We start from the raw sequence: 21,298 nt of genomic DNA on the forward strand, positions 1-21,298 counted from the left end.
GTATTTGAGCGCGCGCTTACCGACCGTAGGCTACACATGATGCGACGGTAAGAGGATGGGAGACCCCTTTCACTGTGCGCCCACGCGCGCGTTAGGCCCTGCCCCTTCTCCTCCGTAACGGAATGATGGTACCGCTACAAAGATAGCCGCGACTCTCGGAGGCAAATCCAGCCTCAGACTGACGTCAGTGATTCACAAATGCAATAAATATGGGTCTCCACTCACTCGCTGGCAGATCAAACCGAAACTCACATCGCAGAGCTCTATAACAGGACCTAAACCACAAAGGATTGTAGCACTGAGGACTTTTATTACAAGAGGACTTTTATTTATTTCAAGAGGACTTCTGACTGAAGACAATGTAAGTCCATTTTTTTTTTTCACATCATAGGCGTTTTAATGTGATGAACTGTTAGATACCGAATTATTCATTGTATGTGTAGACAAGCCAGACAGTGTCTAACAATTGTCCGCTGTAAAAGTATATTTCATATTTCATTTGACAACCTGGAGACTTTGTTGATAACGCTTATTTGTTTCCCAGACAGACGCGCTGAGCCATGACTCTGAACAAGGGAGACAAGTTTCGGAGCAGCATGGACAAGAGGAGAGGGAGCATGCCGTTCCCGATGCACCTCCAAAACCTTCACAGGCGAAGCATGCCCGTGGATGACCGGGAGCTACGAGCCAGCATGCCCGCGGCACCCACCGGACAGCTCACCAACCTCATGCGCTGTACATCCTACGGCCCCGGCGAACAGAATCGGGAGGGGTGCGTGTCCGACTCGTCCGACTCGGTCATCTCATCTGGTAGCGATTCGGACAGCCAGGTGTTCAAGGTGGTGTTGCTGGGGGAACACGGCGTGGGGAAGTCCAGCCTCGCGCGCATCTTCGGGGGCGTGGAGGATAGTCACGATTTCGAGGAGGCAGGTGAGGCGTGCGCGCGCGGCAATCCTGATTATTCATTCTTATTACTCATTCACCACATAACGATGTGGTCACCAAGTGTGATATAGCATTCAAACACAGACAGAACATATAGGGTGAAAAATCATTTGACTGATGACTGAAAAAAACGGAATGAAATCTAACCCATTCTAAATCATCAAGTGGTTGAACTATCCCTTTTTGAATTATCTTGAGTATGTGTGTGCGAGAGAGAGAGAGCATAGTGTGGAAAACAGCATGCGCTCTGTGTGTGTGTGTGTGTGTGTGTGTGTGTGTGTGTGTGTGTGTGTGTGTGTGTGTGTGTGTGTGTGAGGGAGAAGTGTGTGTTCAGTCAGGCAGATGTGGGGACATAGGAAACTGGACACAGGACATTAAGCCCCCCTGTTGAGCGGGGTAATGGCCCGGAGCCTGGAGCCCGGCGACCACGACTCCCCCCCTCCCTCAGCCAGCTGAACAGCTCTCTAGCGCTCTAACTGTGTCACGATCCCATCCAGGCTGTCTAGCTCTCTAGCTGTCTAGCTCTCCCTCATAACAAGCTGTCTAGCTCTCTAGCTGTCTAGCTCTCCCACATAACAAGCTGTCCAGTGGTGTAGTCTACTTTTTTATGGTGGATATACTGTATATTTGAGCATTTTTTGAAGTGGGTATACTGTATATATTTGTGCTATTCAAAACAATGGATCAATCAATTTTAAGTGGGTATACTGAAATCTCTGAAATTCAGAAGTGGGTATACTCCGTATACCTGCATTCTACGTAGACTACACCACTGAAGCTGTCTAGCTGTAATGACCCCACCCAGGCGGACGCTGCTCACCCCACAGCATGCTATCTAGTTGACCCCCACAGCAAGCTGTCTAGCTATCTTACTCTCCCCCACAGCAAGCTGTCTAGCTCTCTAGCTCTCCCCCACAGCAAGCTGTCTAGCTCTCTAGCTCTCCCCCACAGCAAGCTGTCTAGCTCTCTAGCTCTATCTCACAGCAAGCTGTCTATCTGTCTATCTATCTGTCTAGCTGTCTGTCGAGACTCCATCTAGGTGGACACGACCCACAACACGCTGTCTAATTCTCTAGCTCTCTAGCTCTCCCCCACAGCAAGCTGTCTAGCTATCTTACTCTCCCCCACAGCAAGCTGTCTAGCTCTCTAGCTCTCCCCCACAGCAAGCTGTCTAGCTCTCTAGCTCTCCCCCACAGCAAGCTGTCTAGCTATCTAGTGCTTATTTTCCACTGCCGGTTTTCTGATGGGCCTACAGCTTGACACAGCGTAACTCGGCCGCCACTTTCTGCTTTTCGAATAGGCACGACACAGCTCAATTGTAAAGCAAAAGAGTGTCAGCCGAGTCGCGCTTTGTCGAGCTGTAGGCCTACCAGAAAACCGCCAGTGGAAAAGAGGCATAGCTCTCCCCCACAGCAAGCTGTCTAGCTCTCTAGCTCTCCCTCACGGCAAGCTGTCTTCTGTCTATCTAGCTCTCCAGCTGTCTGTCAAGACTCCATCTATAGGCGGGCACGACCCTCTTGCTGTCTAGCTGTCTAGCCACTTGCCGTCTTGCTGTCAATCTCTCTGGTTGTTGTCTACCTGTCACTACCCTAACCAATTGGGCACCAATACCTCCCCCAGAGCAAGTGTTTGTCTTGCTCTCTGTAGCCTAGCTGTCTAACTGTCTACAATACAATTGGTGTCTGTATAACCACCCAGGCAGGCGACGACCACTGCTAGCCCTCTCAGCAAGTTGTCTAACTGTCTAACGGTATCCCAGGTAGGCTATCCGCTCACGTTCTGCCTATGGCTGTGTTTCTAGCTGCCTGTGTCCCAGACAGCCAATCATATGCTCACGTTCTGCCTATGGCTGTGTTTCTAGCTATCTGTATCCCAGACAGCCAATCATATGCTCACGTTCTGCCTATGGCTGTGTTTCTAGCTGTCTGTATCCCAGGCAGGCTATCAGCTCACGTTCTGCCTATGGCTGTGTTTCTAGCTGTCTGTATCCCAGACAGCCCATCATATGCTCATGTTCTGCCTATGGCTGTGTTTCTAGCTATCTGTATCCCAGACAGCCAATCATATGCTCACGTTCTGCCTATGGCTGTGTTTCTAGCTGTCTGTATCCCAGACAGCCCATCATATGCTCATGTTCTGCCTATGGTTTTGTTTCAGGCAACACGTATGACAGATCTCTGGAGGTGGACGATGAGGAGGCCAACATCCTGCTGTACGACGTCTGGGAACAGGTAAGAGAGATGATATGCCGCTTACTTTCTTCTAAACTTTATTTTTCAAAATGTGTATTTTTTGCCCTTATTGTGATGACAAGAGTGGGACAGAGATAGCTACAGTATGGGAGAGAAATGGAAGGAAAATGGCCTCAGGTTGGAATAAGTGCCTTATTCATGTAAGCCACGGCCGAGGCCAAGATGCACTATTCTTATGTGACTCTTTTTAAAAAAAAGATATTTTCATGTTTTTTTTGGACCTTTATTTCGGATAGGACAGTGAAGGTGTGATAGGAAGTGAGTGTGGAGAGAGATGGGGTAGGGTTGGGAAATGACCCCGTCCGGACTCGAACCGGGGTCCCCATGGGCATGCAAGCCCAAGTGTGGGGGGCTTAGATGTGACTCTTGACCATGGAGGTGATGTTGATTTCAAAGGTAGGGGAGCAGTTGTCCCTGTCCCTGTTTACTATACTATAGCACTGTTTCGGGACTATAGTAACAAAAAAATGTCCTTTGAGAAAGTGGGGGACACCTGTCTCTCTCCATTCCAACTCCTCCAAAACTACATTCAATCTCTTGACTGTTGCAGTTGTCCATGCAAGCAAGCCTGATACCTTTAATATGGACACTAAACGGAGCATGGTGTACTGTTGACACCAAGTCAATATTTAGAATAGAGTCCAACTCTAAGAATAGGTTCTTATTCCCTTCTTACAAGAAACGTACTACATACTTAATTCAACACTATGTCAACGTTTACGTCTTAAGGCTTATCTAGACTGTGAGGTAACACTTGTGTGTATGAGAGATGAGAGCAGAACTCAGGTGAGAGTCCACTCAGTTATGGTCTGCTTGCTATAGAGTCGACCAAGTCGTAATGTATTACTAAAGGCCCTGTGCACTGTCATAGTAGTGTAGTACTATAGTAGTTCACTTTCAATGTCTATTACAGCGTGCCACAGGAGGTACGGCGTGCATTAATGGGGCTACGCCTTAGCCCTAAGTGTAACCATAGCATGGTGGAAAGTAACCTGGTTCACTTCGAAAAGACAAGGCCAGGGATGACTGGAGCACCCGGATACTCTTTAGTTATTTTATGGTGGTGAAAACATAAAGACTGATGTTTCGACGCAGTGTGCAGTGTAAAGGGCCGTACACACACGTCACTGCTAGTTACTCGCTCAGCGAATGAACTCAATAGAATGTCAATGTGTTCCAGCGAGACTAGCAGGCGAGTAGACGAGTACTGTACAAGCGATGCGATGTGGGCGGATCCCGAGTTGAAAATATTTTATCTTCGAGCGAGGCGAGTAAGCGAGTAACCAATTGGAAAGCAGAGTTCGGTACTTCTCGCCTGTCCATTGGCAGTTAACACTGCGAGAACTTTCAGCGAAAGTTCCATGAAAGAGTAGCGAGTAGGCGAGCAAGCGAGAAGCTAGTATATAGCAGCGATGTGTGTGTACGGTCCTTAACCATAGCATCTTACTCTTGTCTCCGCAGGACAACAGCCAGTGGCTGAAGGACCAGTGCATGCGCATGGGCGATGCCTACATCATCGTGTATTCCGTGACGGACAAGGCCAGCTTCGAGAAGGCGTCCGAGCTGCGTATCCAGCTGCGCCGCGCGCGCCAGTCCGAAAACATTCCCATCATCCTCGTGGGCAACAAGAGCGACCTGGTGCGGTCCAGAGAGGTGTCCGTGGACGGTGAGTGTCTCTCGGTGTGTGTCTGTGTGTGTGTGTGTGTGTGTGTGTGTGTGTGTGTGTGTGTGTGTGTGTGTGTGTGTGTGTGTGTGCACGCTTGAGATCCAAAGAGGTGTGTGTGGACGATGAGCGCTCTCACTTTGACAGCTCTACTCCAGATAACGAGGACCCTTTATGGTGGCTCCAGGCTCCCTTAGCTGAACAGCCACTCAACACACACACACACACACACACACACACACACACACACACACACACACACACACACACACACACACACACACACACACACACACACACACACACACACAGATAGACTCACATAGACTCACAACCTCACACACACCTGTGAAAAAATATAGACACACAACCACCTACACACACACACAACCACCTACACACACGCACACAAACACACACACACACACACACACACACACACACACACACACACACACACACACACACACTATGCATGCAGAGTGGAGACAGTCTTACTTGGTGTTGCTCATAGGCTTGGACAGGTGGGCAGGTTGCCCTGGCGTTAGAGGAAGCACACCTGTGTCCCTCTAGCATCAGGATGGCTCGGCTTCAAACACCTGTCATGCCGCCTGCCTGCCTGCCTGTGTGTGTGTGTGTGTGTGTGTGTGTGTGTGTGTGTGTGTGTGTGTGTGTGTGTGTGTGTGTGTGTGTGTGTGTGTGTGTGTGAGAGAGAGAGAGAGTGGGGGGGATGAGACAGAAGCACAGGCTATCAAGAGTGTGTGTGGGTGTGTGGATCAGGAGCCAGGCTCACGCTGCCATGTGTGTGAGTGTGTCTGGTGTGTGTGTGTGTGTGTGTGTGTGTGTGTGTGTGTGTGTGTGTGTGTGTGTGTGTGTGTGTGTGTGTGTGTGTGTTTGTGGATACCTCTGGACTGCTTCCCAGCTTCTTGGGTAGCAACAGGCAGCTCTCCTCTCAGGCCCACGTAGAAAGGCATTAGCATTGGCAGCTGCGCTAGCTTTCTCTTTCGCTTAGCTTCTGTATGTGACCAGCAGAATACATGCCTAATTCTCCACCTCTCTCTCTCTCTCTCTCTCTCACTCTATCGATCTATCGATCTATCGATCTATCTATCTCTCTGTAAACATATCAGATAGAATCAACTCAAGCTTTATTAGAAAGTCAGCGGTGCCTAAGCAAAGTGTGCATGTAGGAAAAAAAAAACGTATTCTAGATAACAATACCATTAACAAATGCAATCATCCCAAAATAAATGTGCTGTATATTAATCTCACTGCCTCTCTCTCTCCCTCTCTCTCTCTCTCTACCCCCTCTATCTCTCCATCTCCAGAGGGGAGCGCCTGTGCGGTGGTGTTCGACTGCAAGTTCATCGAGACGTCGGCCTCGCTGCACCACAACGTGCAGGAGCTGTTCGAGGGCATCGTGCGGCAGATCCGGCTGCGCAAGGACAGCAAGGAGGAGAACGCCCGGCGGCAGGCCAGCTGCAAGCGCCGCGAGAGCATCAGCAAGAAGGCCAAGCGCTTCCTGGGACGCATCGTGGCGCGCAAGAACAAGAAGGCCGCCTTCAGGCAGAAGTCCAAGTCCTGTCACGACCTCACCGTGCTCTGAAGAAAAGAAAAAAACTCAACACCCCAACCTTTCAACTCTACCTGTGTCTGCTCTCTCTCTCTGTCCGAACCTTTCAACTCTACCTGTGTCTGCTCTCTCTCTGTGTCCAAACCCCAAACTCTTCCTTGTGTCTCCTCTCTCGGTATCGTGCTCTCTTTATGTCGTTTCTCTTTCTGTCTTTTATTGTGTCTAGTCTTTGCTCTGTATTCCTTTGTGCCTCTATTCCCTCTCTCTATCATTATTTCTCTGTGTCCTTCTCTGTGTGTCTCCTCTCTCTCTCGCTCTCTCTCGCTCTCTCTCTCTCTCTCTCTCTCTCTCTCTCTCTCTCTCTCTCTCTCTCTCTTCTGTCTATTTTTTTGTGTGTCTCCTTCCACTGGACCGGATGCCTGTGTGCTTTCGACACTACAGTACATGCCAACCTTCATGGACTGACTCGACTGTACAGAGATATTGGAGTATTTTATATTGCATAAACATCAACAGGAGAGTTATTGAAATATGACGACCCGTACACCATGTTTAACCTGCATGAAGCTTTCTAAACTTTTTTCTTGTTTCTTATTATCTTTTATTTCCTATTGATTTCTGCTGCCTTAACTGTATAGTGTTTGGACATCATTGTATATAGATTATAGAGCCACAGGAAGCCATTTTTAGGGTTACCCTGGTGACGGAATGCAGGGAGTGGGTGGGCGGGCTTTATCATGCTATCAGCCTATTGGTCAGGAATCTCTTCTGCCCTGCCTGAGGCGTGGCTCCTCCCCCTGTGACCACATCACTGGTGAGGGAGCCAATCGGAGCTCTCGAAGCACAGCTATTAATGAGTTCTCACAAAATGTGATCCGCTTGTCTGGAATCATATATTACTTGAAACTGTGGGTGCGCAGGTTCGCACTCCAGTGACCCAGGAACTGCATGGGGGTATTTGGGAGACGGGGGTGGGGGAACACTCTACTAGGGGTCTAAGAGGATGGATTTACACAACGTTTGATAATGTTTTAGGGTTCTGTTTTGTTTTTGGTGCCACAATTAAACCCTCAGCGTGAATGAGTGAAAAAAGAAAAAAACAACAACAGAGAGAATAGAGAAGCAATAAATGACATCTGTTCTGTGTTGTGAAATGTAACTGTTTCAAACAGTTTTGAAAAATGATTGATTTGCACTTATGTTAGGATAATAATAATATTCAACTGAATTTTGTTATATGTTTACATGAATATTTTGTAATAAAAGAAATAAATAAACAAAATTAAAAACTAAGAAATGGGTCCTGGCGTCCTTAACTCTTTCCCAGGCGTTTTAGGTAGGGTGCGCACATCCAAAGTCACTTGTTGCAGGTGCCAGACACAAGTGTCAGACAGTTGAAGAAGGTTGGTCTGCACACTGCGGAATAGGCTAAGCTTCAAAAAATAAAGTTCATTGAATTAAAACAGCAACGTTTCGATCATCCTGGAAATTCGTCAGGCATATGGGTAACAGGAAGAAGTTGTGGCCTATATCACATGACCAATCAAGATGCCAATCAACTAGACTGACAGGCCACTTGACCTGTGTCAGTCAGAGAGAAGGCAAAACCAAAAACATTTGCTTAGGTCAGTGGTACCCAAACTTTCCCCCCTGCGCACCCCCTTTTACATTTCAGTGTGGTTCGCGCACCCCCTAAGCGAATGTTGCACAACCGCACATTTTGAGCAAACCTCATTTCCAATACACCTGACGTTTTTTCTGCCATCATTACAATGGAACTTGTTGCATGAGAAATCTAGGAGTTAGGCTATACATTACACTTAAGATGGATCCTTCCACCATAATTCTGTAAAAACCCACATCTCAGCCAGCCAGTACTCTATTCACGCACGCACCCCAGTTTGGGAACCACTGGCTTAGGTGAATTAAAAATGTGCAATTTCTTTGGAGCTTATTCCGCAGTGTGCAGACCTACCTTCTTCAACTGAACTCTTTCCCAGGCAGGCACGGATGTGGATGTTAGTCTGGCTCTGACGGCCAGTAATGCTCCAGGGCTAATCTATTCCCCCATATATATGTATACAGTCCCAGGAAAAAGTTTGTACACCCTTTGAAGTTTCTTACATTTCTGTCAAAATTGATCATAAAACATGGTCTGATCTTCCCGGAAATCTCAAGAAGGAACAATCAGAGTCTGCTTTAATTAATTCAACCCAAACATTTACATGTCATCATATTTGTATTGGTCATAAGGCTATAACATTCACAGGACAGCAGGGCATAAGTAAGTGCACCCTTGCATTAAGTAGGTTTTAACCCTCAGTTAGTTGCGATATCATCAACCAGACTTGTCCTGTAGTTGCAGATCAGATTAACAAAACAATCGGTTTGTATCTGGTCTCCCTCTTCTTTAGAGAACTGCCTCTCATCAGCAAGGTTTGTGGGATGTCTGGAGTGCATAGCTTTCTTGACTTCATGCCATATAATCTCAATTGTTTTTGTCAGGGCTTTGACTGGGCTATTCCAGAATGTGTATTTCATTATTATGAAGCCATTCTAAAGTCGATGTGCTTCTAAAGTATGGGTTGTTGTCACATTTCAGGACCCATACTCTTGTGTGCTTCAACTGTGTGACAGACTTCCTCACATTTTTTCTGTAAAATATCAGAATAAACTGGAGTTCATTGTTCCACTGATAATAGCAAACTGTCAAGGGCCTGAGGCAGCAAGGTAGCCGCATATAATGATGCTCCCGCCACCATACTCAGAAGAGGAGATGTAACCAAGAAGAGCTAAAAATGGGATTCATTCTGCCAATCTAAAATTAATGGGGTTTCTGTCCAAAAAAAATATTGCTGCACCTTTGAGGTTTTCGAAAAAGCATTTATATGCTTCATAGAATTACTGCAAAATATTCTGTAGACCAACGTTGAAACCAAAGTTGAATTGTTCAGGGGAACACACAATGTCATGTTTGGAGGAGAACTGGAGAACCACACCTTCACCAAAACATCATCTCCACCTTTGAATATGGTGGCGGGAGCATCATTATATGCGGCTACCTTGATGCCTCAGGCCCTTTTCAGTTTGCTATTATCAGTGGAACAATGAACTCAGAAGTTTATCGGGATATTTTACAGAAAAAAGTGAGGTAGTCTGTCACACAGTTGAAGCACACAAGAGGATGGGTGCTGAAATGTGACAACAACCCATACTTTAGAAGCAAATCGACTTTAGAATGGCTTCATAATATTTAAATAGGCCTACACATTCTGGAATAGCCCAATCAAAGCCCTGACAAAAAACAATTGAGATTGTATGGCATGAAGTCAAGAAAGCTATGCACTCCAGACATCCCACAAACCTTGCTGACAAGAGGCAGTTTTCTAAAGAAGCGGGAGACCAGATACATCCAGATTGTTTTGTTAATCTCATCTGCAACTACAGGAAACATCTGGTTGAGGTTATTGCGACTAACTCAGGGTTAAAACCTATTGAATGCAAGGGTGTACTTACTTATGCCTTGCTGTCCTGTGAATGTTTACATCTTATGGCCAATGAAAATATGAAAACTTGTAAATGTTTGGGTTGAATTAGTTAAAGCAGACTCTGGTTGTTCCTTCTTGTGATTTCCGGGAAGATCAGACCATGTTTTATGACCAATTTTGACAGAAAGGTAAGAAATTTCAAAGGGTGTACAAACTTTTTCCTGGGACTGTACATGTAATCACACACATACACACAGACACACACACATGCACACACACACGTACAGACACACACACACACATTTACAGACACACACACACACACTTGAACAGAGGAAACAAGTTAGTTAGTGTTTTTTTCAGACAGTCCGATGTAATGAGTTAAAGATTAAGCTGTGACGGTGTCATAAGTGTCGGGGCCCTTGTGTCCCCCAGTCCAAAGCGATCCGATCTGTCCTAGGGAGAACAGCAGCTGCAGCCAGAGGGTAAGATATACATCTCTTCTTACAGTTTTTTTTCAATTGCTAACAAGCTTTTGTCGAAACCTCAGCGACATTTGCAAAACTCTTACTACAGTTAGCACACCAAGGGCTTTCCATTGCCATACAGTTGACACATTACATGCCTTTTTCACACAATTAGCAGTCAATGAATGCATTTCTTTATGCATAATTAACAGTGTGTGCTTTTGAGAAGAAAATGAACTGTTTGGCCAAGTGTGCTTGGTAGGTGGTAGTCTGTGTTAAGAGTTTAGAAAAAGTATCCAAAGTATGGGTAAGCGCTTGTTAGCAATTGAAATAAACTGTATTATCATTATTGTTCATTTGAAGAGCTCTTGTCCAAACACTATGAAAGTATACATCTTTTTTTTTTTTAATCCAATTTTAAGTCAGCATCAGAAAAATTGAAAAAAAAAAATGGGTTAATGTTATCTGATATGTCCATAACAAATTCAAACATTTTCAATTACATGAACAGAGAAAAACAATGAAAAAACACTATATTTTTGAAAACCTCTTTTCGTTTCGGAAAACAGCTCTTAATTAATTTGTGTGTGCTCCTTTCTCCCCTGTGAAAGACTTTTGCAATTATACTTTTTCATCATCTGTGGATTTTTTCCAAATTCAGATTCATGTATGAAACCACTGTTATCACTTCATCATGCATGATTTCATAAAGTGTTGGCAACATGTGGTCTTTACATTTCCCTTCATCCTTCTTTCTTTGTGTCTTTGTTTCTTTCTTTCTTTCTTTCTTTCTTTCTTTATTTCTTTATCTGTTTATCTATTTATTTATTTGTCTGTCCTTTGCCGTCCAAGGGCTTGTTGATTATATGCCCGTTCTGAGACAGAGACTTGATGGCCATTGCCTTGCTGGCTTTTTTGGCACTTATATCAAGCACATTCTGGATTAAGGTATTCCATTACATCAAACATACATTTAACGATAACTTTTATCCAAAGTGACTGTATTGGTTGACTGATTGACTGATGGAGTGATATATTGATAGCAGGCCTATATATTAATATATTGATAGATTGAAATTTTTACTAACTTCCTCTGATATTAGACAGTATGATCATTGCTTTATTCTGCCTGAGTTGCAGTTGAGATGATATTCTGAATATAAGTCTATTCATATTAAAGAGATTGACTTGTCCTGATGTCATGTGCTGCACCGGGAGGTTTATTTTTAGGGCAGATTGGTACAGTAGATTTGTTCCATGACTTTCATAGCCCCTCTGCACTCTGCACTTCGCTTGGCCCTGGACAACAACTCAAATCTGAGGAATTATTGTAAAGGCATTAAGGTTAAAGGTTTGGAAAAGGGCTGGGCGTACTTCCCAGATAGATTAAGAGGTGCCCTGAGTATTACATTGGGCTTTCAGGGCTAGATGAGCCATGTGGATCCTCTGCATTGCATTCCGTCGGGAGAACTCAGCTCTCAGTGTGCACGTTACTTTGTACTGTACTGTATGCCAATCTGCCTGGGCATTATAGTACATTTTGTTGTGCTAGTTCGTTACATAGGAGCAACCACAAGTGTTAAACTTGACCATGTAAGTGTTGAGTTAATGCTGAAAATTGTACTGTGCACTGTACCCTCATATGTCTGCCTGCCTGACGCATTATAATTATGTGAGTGACATCACCAACATGTCTGTCTGTTTCCACATCTCTCTAAGCCTTGCGGTACGCTACTCAGTTCAACTCCATATTACATCAATATCTTAGAGTCAACACTAATACTGGTGCTTCCCATTCCTATACAATCTACTAAAACACAAACTGTGATGCCTGTTTATGTAGAGATGATTTAATTTTTTATTTTTTTTGTGTCATGATGGGGAAAAGAAATCTGACCTGAATGAAGTGTCTGTCCGGATTTACGTCTGGGATTTATCCTTCCACTAGTGCTTTACAAAAGCGCATGAGATTGTAATTTTCCAAATGCGAACCGCTTAAAGCCTACAGTCAGAAGCGCAGAGCAGAATGCAGACAAATAAAAGTTATTGTATACTACAGCACCGTAGCAGCTTTACTGCAAACCTGCCATCGGCTGAGCGAAGGCAGACACAGTAGATCTATCCAGACATCATCTTTAGACACTGCTGTAGTGAAATGTTGTTTACTGTCATCAAGTTAGCAAAATGGCAAGGACCAAGTCGCAATGCATAGCTAGAGGTACTGTGTAATGTCATAATCAGTGTTGCCAGATGGAAAATGCAGTTATCACACCAAAGCCTCAAAAGCATCAGTTTTGGGGGGAGATTATCATACAACACCCAAATGGTTGTGTCAGGACATCTAAATGAACTGAATGACAACGCTGAAATTATCGTACGTCATGTTTTTTTTATCCTACAGAGGTCAAAATGGACAAAATGATGGTACAAATACGATAATTATCGTACATCTGGCAACACTGGTCATAATAGTGTAGTAAAAACTTTTCAAGGGCTATTATGCCACTAGTGGAACCGTGTGCTATGGAGCTCCAGTAGGTCTTGTATCCTAGTAGGTTACTCCCCTGATAAACAACAGCTGGTGTAAATTACTCGGCTGTAGACCTTTTGTTCTCTGAAGTACTTGCTTTTGTACGGAACGTGAGAGAACATAAACCTTGGTCTTAATTAACATGCCTGCTCACTTCTCGCCTGGTTTGATATTTAACTCTCTTCAATTGCACACGGCACGGGAAGGTGGTTGTGGTCGGGGGATGGGCAGGAGGATGTGTGTGTGTGTGTGTGTGTGTGTGTGTGTGTGTGTGTGTGTGTGTGTGTGTGTGTGTGTGTGTGTGTGTGTGTGTGTGTGTGTGTGTGTGTGTGTGTGTGTGTGTGTGTGTACGTGTGCACACACATTTGGAGAAGAAGGCAATAAGGAGAGGGCAATAAACTCAACTCTTGCAATAGCCTATATCAGTGTTTCTCAAACTGTTTCAGATCGAGGACCACTTTGTTGCCCCAAAAATATTCAGGGACCACCTGCCAACTGAATTGGCAGTTCAGGGGTGCTAATTTGACACTGCTAATTTCGATGCAGATAACGTACTTTTTACTGTCTTTTTATGGTGAAAATAAGACTTCAGCTATGTTTAGCTTTGTAATTATGATACAAATATAGCTTACTGTGAGCTGATCTTGAAAAATTAGAAATCCCCTCGTGTACCACCTGAGCTCTGTCGCAGACGACCAGTGGTCCCCGGACCACACTTTGAGAATCAATAGCCTATATGTACATGCTCTATAGCCTGTCAACAACCTTATAGTTGAGTAAATAAATCGAGCCTTATTGCTTATTCACCCCTACTCTGCCCTGTCCAGCTGTGTCCTTTTGCCATATGCTGTAGTGTTTGTGGTGCATTCATGTAATGATTGCATGGGGGTGAGGTGATGCTGCTGTAATCTACCGTACTAGGTCAAGTCTACGTTAGTCAGTAACTCAGTTTTGTCCTCTTTACCATTAAAGATGGATTTACTGGCATATAGTAGAGTAGAGTAGTTAACTGGTATATCGGGGGGAAAGCAGTGATAGTGATGCTGATTCCCAGCCTGGGAACTCCCATACTGCCTTCAGTTCTACACAATCGTTTCGATCTGAAAGACACTTGTGATTAGGTCTGGTGTTAACCAGGCAAGCTGATTCCAGGACCTCTGACAGTTTTGTCACGCCAAATAGTCATCAATGCAGTCTTCAGTCCCGCAACAGGGCCGTAACGAGACGTTTTAAAATGCTGAGGTCAAATACTGCGCGCTACACTGCATACTGCACATTTAGAATGCTTCAAACACTTCAGTCAGTTTTCAGTCACTTCAGTCAGTTTTCATTTATCACTGCCTTGAGGATAAATGGGGGTGGTATATATAGACTGCATTTATCATTGTTGATCATATATCGATTTTCATCATAGATAGGCAAAATTTTACATTACTTAAAAAAAATACAGAGGAGATGACCTCTGTGTCCTCAATGGTAGTTACGGCCATGAGTCTCAATACAGGAAATGACCAATTCTGTCCTTCCACGCCCCACCCCCACGCCCCACCCAATAAGTTGCACAACTGACCTGTTTGTACCCCCCTGTCCGCTTAATTTCCTGGCTAATTTTGTCCTCAGTTTAGATAAAAGCTGAATGTAGGCCAAGGCGGTAAGTGGATGTACGTAATGCCCACTTAAAAGTGGCCCACTTAAAAGGCTTGTGATTCAGATTTACATAGTGAATGTGAGCCTGTGATCGGTAGGGCTGGATTAATGCACAGGCTAGATATGGCTGCAGCCTTGGGGCCCTCACCTGCCAAGGGCCCCCACCTGATTGGCCAGAAGTGAAAAATTACAGAATTGTGACAAGATGCAACATTGAAAAAGTCATCAGTCGTGTCGAGTACACTTTTGAATCTTGTCCCCCAAAGTTGGTAGACACGTTATCCTTAATTCTTAGCTCGTAATTATGACACTGCCTATGCATATTTTCCTTCCGGTGGGCCCCACACCAACCTGTAGCCTAGGGGCCCCAGGTCATCTGAATCCTGCCCTGGTGATCGGGCTCCTTAAGGAGTGGTGGTTCTACCCATTTTGGGACCTTCATGAATTATTTGTGCTGGTATTTAGCATGGAGAGGGTGACTGTTGGGGGCAGTGGTGTAGTCTACTTTTTTATGGTGGGTATACTGTATATTTGAGCATTTTTTGAAGTGGGTATACTGTATATATTTGTGCTATTCAAAATAATGGATCAATCCATTTTAAGTGGGTATACTGAAATCCCTGAACATTTTGAAGTGGGTATACTCCGTATACCCGCGTTCTACGTAGACTACACCACTGGTTGGGGGCCCCATACAGAGGGCAGATGTGGTGGGGCCCAAGGCAATTGTATAGTCTGCCCATTGGTAAAACTAGGTCTGTCCATACAACACTAATGGCCTGCGGAGCGACGGACAGACAGACAGACGGACAGACAGACAGAGAGACAGGCAGGCAGGCAGACAGACAGACAGGCTGGGGGCAGAATGCCTGTCTCCTGTAAAGCCTGCTCTTCCTTCGTAAATGTCCAGGAAAGGGCTGTTTTTAGGGGCACTAACTCCACAATAAAACAAAGCCATGCTCCATGGAACTGCTTTATCAGATGTGGCTATGGCTGGAGGCGGCCGTGGATCGTTGACTGGCAGTGGGTTCTCACAGTGGAAACACTTCCTTCTCCAGCGCTGATCGCTATCCAGCTAGCGCTGATGGCCACTCCATGTGACTGCCGAGTAACCCAGCGTAACCATGGTAACCAGACTGAATATGGTCAGTGGTGTTTGTGTCCATTTCATGACGCGAATAAGTATCCATAGTAACCAGATCACATTTGGTCAATACTGCCTGTCTCCATGACGCTCTGAACATACGATCAACTAGTAACCATAGTAGGTTACTAAGCATATGAACCATAGTAACCAAACATGGCCAGTCCTGTCTCCATGTCCTCTGTTCACAAAATCAACAAGTATCCATAGTGACCAGACAGTCAGTGATTTCAGTTTTCATGTCCTGTTGTCATATCAACAAGTAGGCCTAGGCATTGGTCAATCATGTCTCCATGTCCACTCCTAATGTGATCCACCAGTAACCACAGTGACAAGACCGAACATGGCCAAATGTGCTTATCTCCACGTGCTCGGGTCAAGTGATCAACTACTCATGCGATTAATTAATAGCAATGGAGGATGGAGGATAAATGTGCAAATGTATACGTAAATAGATTTTTATTGTTTTCTTTTTTATTATTAATTTATTGAGTGATACCTAACATGCTGAGTGATGTCTACGTCCCCCTAGGGCAGCAGAGGTGGAGAAAAAATGAAATTTGGCCAGTCAGCGCATACTCATATCATTATGCAACTAGTAAGTATACACATGTCTTTGTTGTGTAGCTTAAAGCACATCTCTTGCATACATATAGCATCTATAGCATTAGTGACATAGCTCACCCTAAGCCTAACCCTAAAGCCTAACCCTAAATACAATATTGCATCTGTTTGTGTGCTCTAGCTGATGGTGTGTCAAGCTCTTTTCCCTTGCGATGGAGGCAACGTGAAGATAGGAGTCCCGGAAAACTACGATGGCATATTCCCATGGTACCTTGCCAAGGTGGGTCTGCTTGGCCTGAAATGTAAATTTCTCTCTCAGGACTATTTTTAGAATTCTTGCACACCTACTTTTGCCAGATGCGTAGGAGTGGAACCACTCGGTCACCAATGTAGAGACAAAGAAAGCTCCCGCACACTGTTCACATTTGCAGAGTTTTTACTTGCGACGTTTCGGGCTAATGACCTTCTTCAAGCAATTCCTTGAAGAGGATCATTAGAACGAAACGTTGCAAGTAAAACTCTGCAAATGCGAACAGTGTGCGGGAGCTTTCTTTGTCTCTATATTTCTCTCTCAAAAATAACTATAAATGCACTCAGAGAGTGCAGACCTGTGGCAAGGAAGCTGTTGGATAGACCATTTGACTATGTTACAGCGTTTTTTGTTTTGTTTTGTTTTTTTAAATCTTTCTGCCTTGTTTATGTGGAGTTAGAAACTGGAATGTCAAAATTCACCCTATCCCACAATGGTGAGGTTTTTTTTTATCCTGATCAGGATCACCACCAAAATGTAATCATTTGTTCCTTCTGTCATGTCCAACAACTCAACAAAATTTCAAATGAACATAACCTCCTTGGTAGAGGAAATGAGAAAAAAAAGAAACAATGCAATATCATCCAGCATATGTACATGAGAGTACATCATCAAGTTGAGTGTGTCTTGCCGTTAATTAGAAATATTGTGTCATTTAGCAGAAATTTTAAATTCAGAATTAAAATCACTTTATGACCATGTCCGCCATGTTTCCGGATATGACTAGCTCATGGATATGGATTACGGATATGACTAACTCATGTGCCAGTAAAGGGGGATTCATACTTGGCGTGACTGGCGCTAGTCTCCTTCATACTTCACTCGCGACCTCACTCGCGACCTCACTCGCGCCGTCACGTGACCCAAAATGACGTCACACGCCGTGGCGCGAGCTGCCGTGGCGCGACGTCGTGCACCCCACATTTTTTGTAACTTGTCGTGCGCCACCAGCGACCATGCAGGTAGGCAGACAAAGCAGGAGTTGCGAAGAGAGGCTACAACTACTGTAGGCTACTACAGAATGGATCCTGCATCATTTTGATGATAATAAAATGTCCTAGAGAGTTATTTTATCTTCTCTCTTAAATGTTGTTCAGTGAAACAATTGTTTACTTTGTTCAGAAGCACGTTGTGTTCGGCGATCTATTTATAAATTCTGCCGCCAGAACAATGCTCTCACATGGTCTTGGAATGATCTGGCAATGTAGGCTACAACAAAAAATACATGTTTCAATGTGGTAAGTCACAAGTCAGACGTTCAGTAGCCCTACAGCAGCCGTGTTTGGCTTTCTATTTTATACATCCGTAGAACTCACCCTGCGAGTTGCGAAAGATACTGCCGTTTCTCTCATGAACAGCAGAGGGCACTTCCGACAATGCGAGCGAAAGCCTTCTGAAGTATGAATAGTCTGTCGCAAGTGATGACGTCATTAATGGTTCTCGCGCCATACGCGACAAAATGCGCACGTGAAGTATGCAGAGCCCTTAAGGCCCAAGGACCTAAGAGAGACTTGAGGCTGAAATAATTGAAGAATGAAAAATGAAATGAAAAAGAAAAGGAAATGCACAGGCATCAATTAGCTGTACTTTTCTCTGAGTAGCTCTCTCCCTGAGCACTCAAGGTGAAGAAGAGCTCTCCTCTCAAAGCGGACCGCTACTCCTGTTCCCAGACTGTCAGCAGGGCCACTGCATGTGCAACCAGAGTGTCGACAGCGATAGATGAGAAGAACGGCTCACAGACATCATGAACATGTAGAGCCATGCTACTCTGCCGTCACTGAGACCCTGTTTACACATACTGTAACTGGGGTCCTTTGTGCAATTCGCCACCGGGGACTCAAACCCTTGTCCTGTCAGTTTGGGCATGGGAGGCGCAGCACGATACCACTGAGCTCACTGTAAGATCCAGACTGATAGCTCAGCACTGCTGATACTGTATGAGGCGTTGTGAGGGAGGTTTACTACGTTCTACTCAGTGTTGCCAAACAAAATCAGCCAAAGTCGCTATTGGCTCGCTGAAAAGTCGCTAGATGACGTCATGGCGTTACGGATGACGTCACAGAGTCACGCACGGCATGCTGATCTCTAGAAAACGTGCCCACATGCCTACCTTTTGGAAATCAGAGCTAATTTGCAGCCCTGCTTAACCGTGGGAAACACTTCTGACGGCGGTGCAGAGTTACCGCAGAGATGCACCAGCGGCGACGCGATTCAAGCGACAGAGTGTAGCAGCAAGCGATACGAGAGATTGAGGAGACTAGAGTATGTCCGTACAGGCAGAAGGCAAAGCATTCAAGCATTCCCATTGGCTGTGGTCACTGACCTCTATACAGTCATTGGCTGTCGCGGCTTGTCGCCGAACCGCGTCATAGACAGTTGAAAAGATTTCAACTTCAAATTGTCGCGCTCGTCGCGCAAATCGCTCTAGTCTCCAGAATCGCTTTTGTCTCTCGACTCAATACAAAGTCAATTACTTCCGTCGCTTGACTCACTGAGATCGCCACTGGTGTAGATGAGGTTTTTAGTGGCCAGGGACGGCAACAAGTCGCTAAATCTAGCAACAAAGTGGAATTTTTTGTCACTTTTGGTCTCTTGAAAAACATAGGCCTACATCTATTTTAAGCAGCTAAATGGGGATTTTATTTTTAGCCACATGCCAGGTGTATATGTAAATGAAAAATAAACAATATATTTGCGTTTAAAAATATCTGCATAGTATGTGTAATCAAGGCCAAAGGGGGTGTGTTACACACTGATCCCCATCATCTAGACATGCTGTCAGACATGCTGATGTCATTTCCCCTTCTATATTTAGACTGCTTTTTATTATTTTAGTTGTTTAGCATCACAGTTGTGACTATTTGACACGCTTATTTGTGTGTGTGTGTGTGTGTGTGTCGGTGTACATACAGTACAAGTGTGTGCTTGTGTACGTAGTACTATGTGTATGTGTGCTAATGGCTGGTTTTTAACATTGCCTCCTAATGAACAGTAATGGCTTGAGTGTGTGTGTGTGTATGTGTGAGTGAGTGTCTGTGTGTGTGTGAGTGCGTGCGTGTGTGTGTGAGCGTGTCTGTGTTTGTGATCGGTAATGGCTGATGAGAGGGTGGGTGGATAATTGCGCCTGCTTTATGTTCGAGTGACAAGATGGCAGCTGAAGGATATTCATTATAGAGGCAAAAATATCCCCACAATTGGCCTCTGACGCACTATGATGTATTGGTGATGTGAGTCCTGCACAGTCCACATACGGAGGGAGAGGCTCAGACAAGACGGACAATAATAGAATAGCACCCGGAGGTGGCCAGTGATTGCAGTGAAGGCAGAGGTGCTTCTATGTAGTATTACAATGACTAATTGGCTAATGGTTTTGAGGTGCATAGTATGTCAATCACATTATACACTCAAAAAAAGGAATATAGGCCTATAGTATTCATATAATATTAAATGTCCTTAATTTTCATTTGCATTTCTTACCCAATATTGTCATGTTAGCAAAATAAATGTGAACATATTGTGCAAGGTAAACTACAAAGATATTGCCAAATTCCGTTATGTAGAATAACAAACTCAACACTATCAAGTAATTGCTCAGACTACCCAGCATGCCATGCTCCAGCCCAGGGGCGGTGATAGAGGTGGGCCAACATATTATGGCATAGAGTGCATTCTTCACTGGTGCTACATAGAGAATCAATTCAAGATAGCTACCCTTGTGTACGAAATGCTATCAAGCATGAAACATTTTTTAAGGAAATCGTTTAAAAATGGCTTGATACAACACAGCAAGACAAACACATTACACATGATTTTTGATAGTTAAGGTAGTTGTTTCACCAAAGTTCAAGTCACTGAAGAAAGAAATGAGATGATGAATGAAGCATGTAAAGAACGTGTAAGCGTCAGACACACCAAGGCCGAACGGAACGGAAGCGAGACGATTGAGGTCTTTCTGCTTAGTTTCGGCCGGTGTGTTCTACGCCTCTCACACCGACAGCGTTGGCGTGCGCAGCCAGTACAGTTCAAAATCCCCCCACAGCCAAAGCTAGCGTGCTACTATGCCATTCATTTGAATGGGACAACGCCGGTCGCCGGCGTGAAAAACACACTCGAGTTCTATTTTCCAAATGCAGTGCGAAGTGAAGCCGGCTCCCGCCACGCTGACGCCCGACTACGGGCAGTTGGTGTGAAAGGACAGATATGTTTCCATGTATTTTCACCAATGCCGGTAAAAATCGTTTCTGTCCTGCGACGCTTTACCACCCTACTGTGTAAACAGCCTAGCTGGCAACAAGCAGCCCCATCCCAATCAACCTGTCAATTGCAGTGTCAAGAGTAGTGATGTTTTCAGAATGGCAATCGTATGTGGATCAATGAAGGCCTGCCCACATCAAATTCAGACTGCTGTGTGTGGAGCACTTTTGTTTTGAATTTGAGGATTTTTTTTCCCCCCTCCATGCACCAAACAAGCATGCTAACAGGTGGCTTCAACAATGGGTTTCAACGAACGGCTCAGACAAATCTGTTGTCAATCATAAACAGCAGCCATCGGCGGCAGACTTTGGCACCTGTGTGCCTGGTCGTATTGAAAACAGAGGAATCAAATGTTGACAGAGCAGTCAGTGCTCTTTTTATTGGAGCTAGTGAACAGTGGACTTACGACAGAGAGGCTGGGATGAAAGAAGAAAACTCTTAACTCAGGGAGGGATGTAAAA

General features: G+C 44.7%; 2 protein-coding genes across 2 annotated transcripts in view; both read left to right on the forward strand.

The window, feature by feature from the left end:
- Positions 1-253: 253 nt before the first annotated feature.
- On the forward strand, positions 254-7,705 carry rrad (Ras-related associated with diabetes). The gene is made up of 5 exons (XM_063188947.1): positions 254-361; positions 545-930; positions 3,103-3,176; positions 4,659-4,863; positions 6,189-7,705. The coding sequence occupies exons 2-5, from the start codon at positions 561-563 to the stop codon at positions 6,464-6,466; spliced, it is 927 nt and encodes a 308-aa protein (XP_063045017.1). The 5' UTR covers positions 254-361; positions 545-560; the 3' UTR covers positions 6,467-7,705.
- Positions 7,706-10,377: 2,672 nt separating this feature from the next.
- Positions 10,378-21,298, forward strand: part of cdh16 (cadherin 16, KSP-cadherin) — a 97,196-nt gene continuing 86,275 nt past the window's right edge. Inside the window, exons 1-3 of the mRNA XM_063187876.1 lie at positions 10,378-10,406; positions 16,242-16,307; positions 16,455-16,553. Of these exons, the coding sequence (XP_063043946.1) occupies positions 16,263-16,307; positions 16,455-16,553 (144 nt within the window). The 5' untranslated portion in view covers positions 10,378-10,406; positions 16,242-16,262. The remainder of the gene's footprint in view (positions 10,407-16,241; positions 16,308-16,454; positions 16,554-21,298) is intronic.

The sequence above is a fragment of the Engraulis encrasicolus genome, chromosome 22 (assembly GCF_034702125.1).
Source record: "Engraulis encrasicolus isolate BLACKSEA-1 chromosome 22, IST_EnEncr_1.0, whole genome shotgun sequence".
NCBI classification, from domain to species: Eukaryota; Metazoa; Chordata; class Actinopteri; order Clupeiformes; family Engraulidae; genus Engraulis; species Engraulis encrasicolus.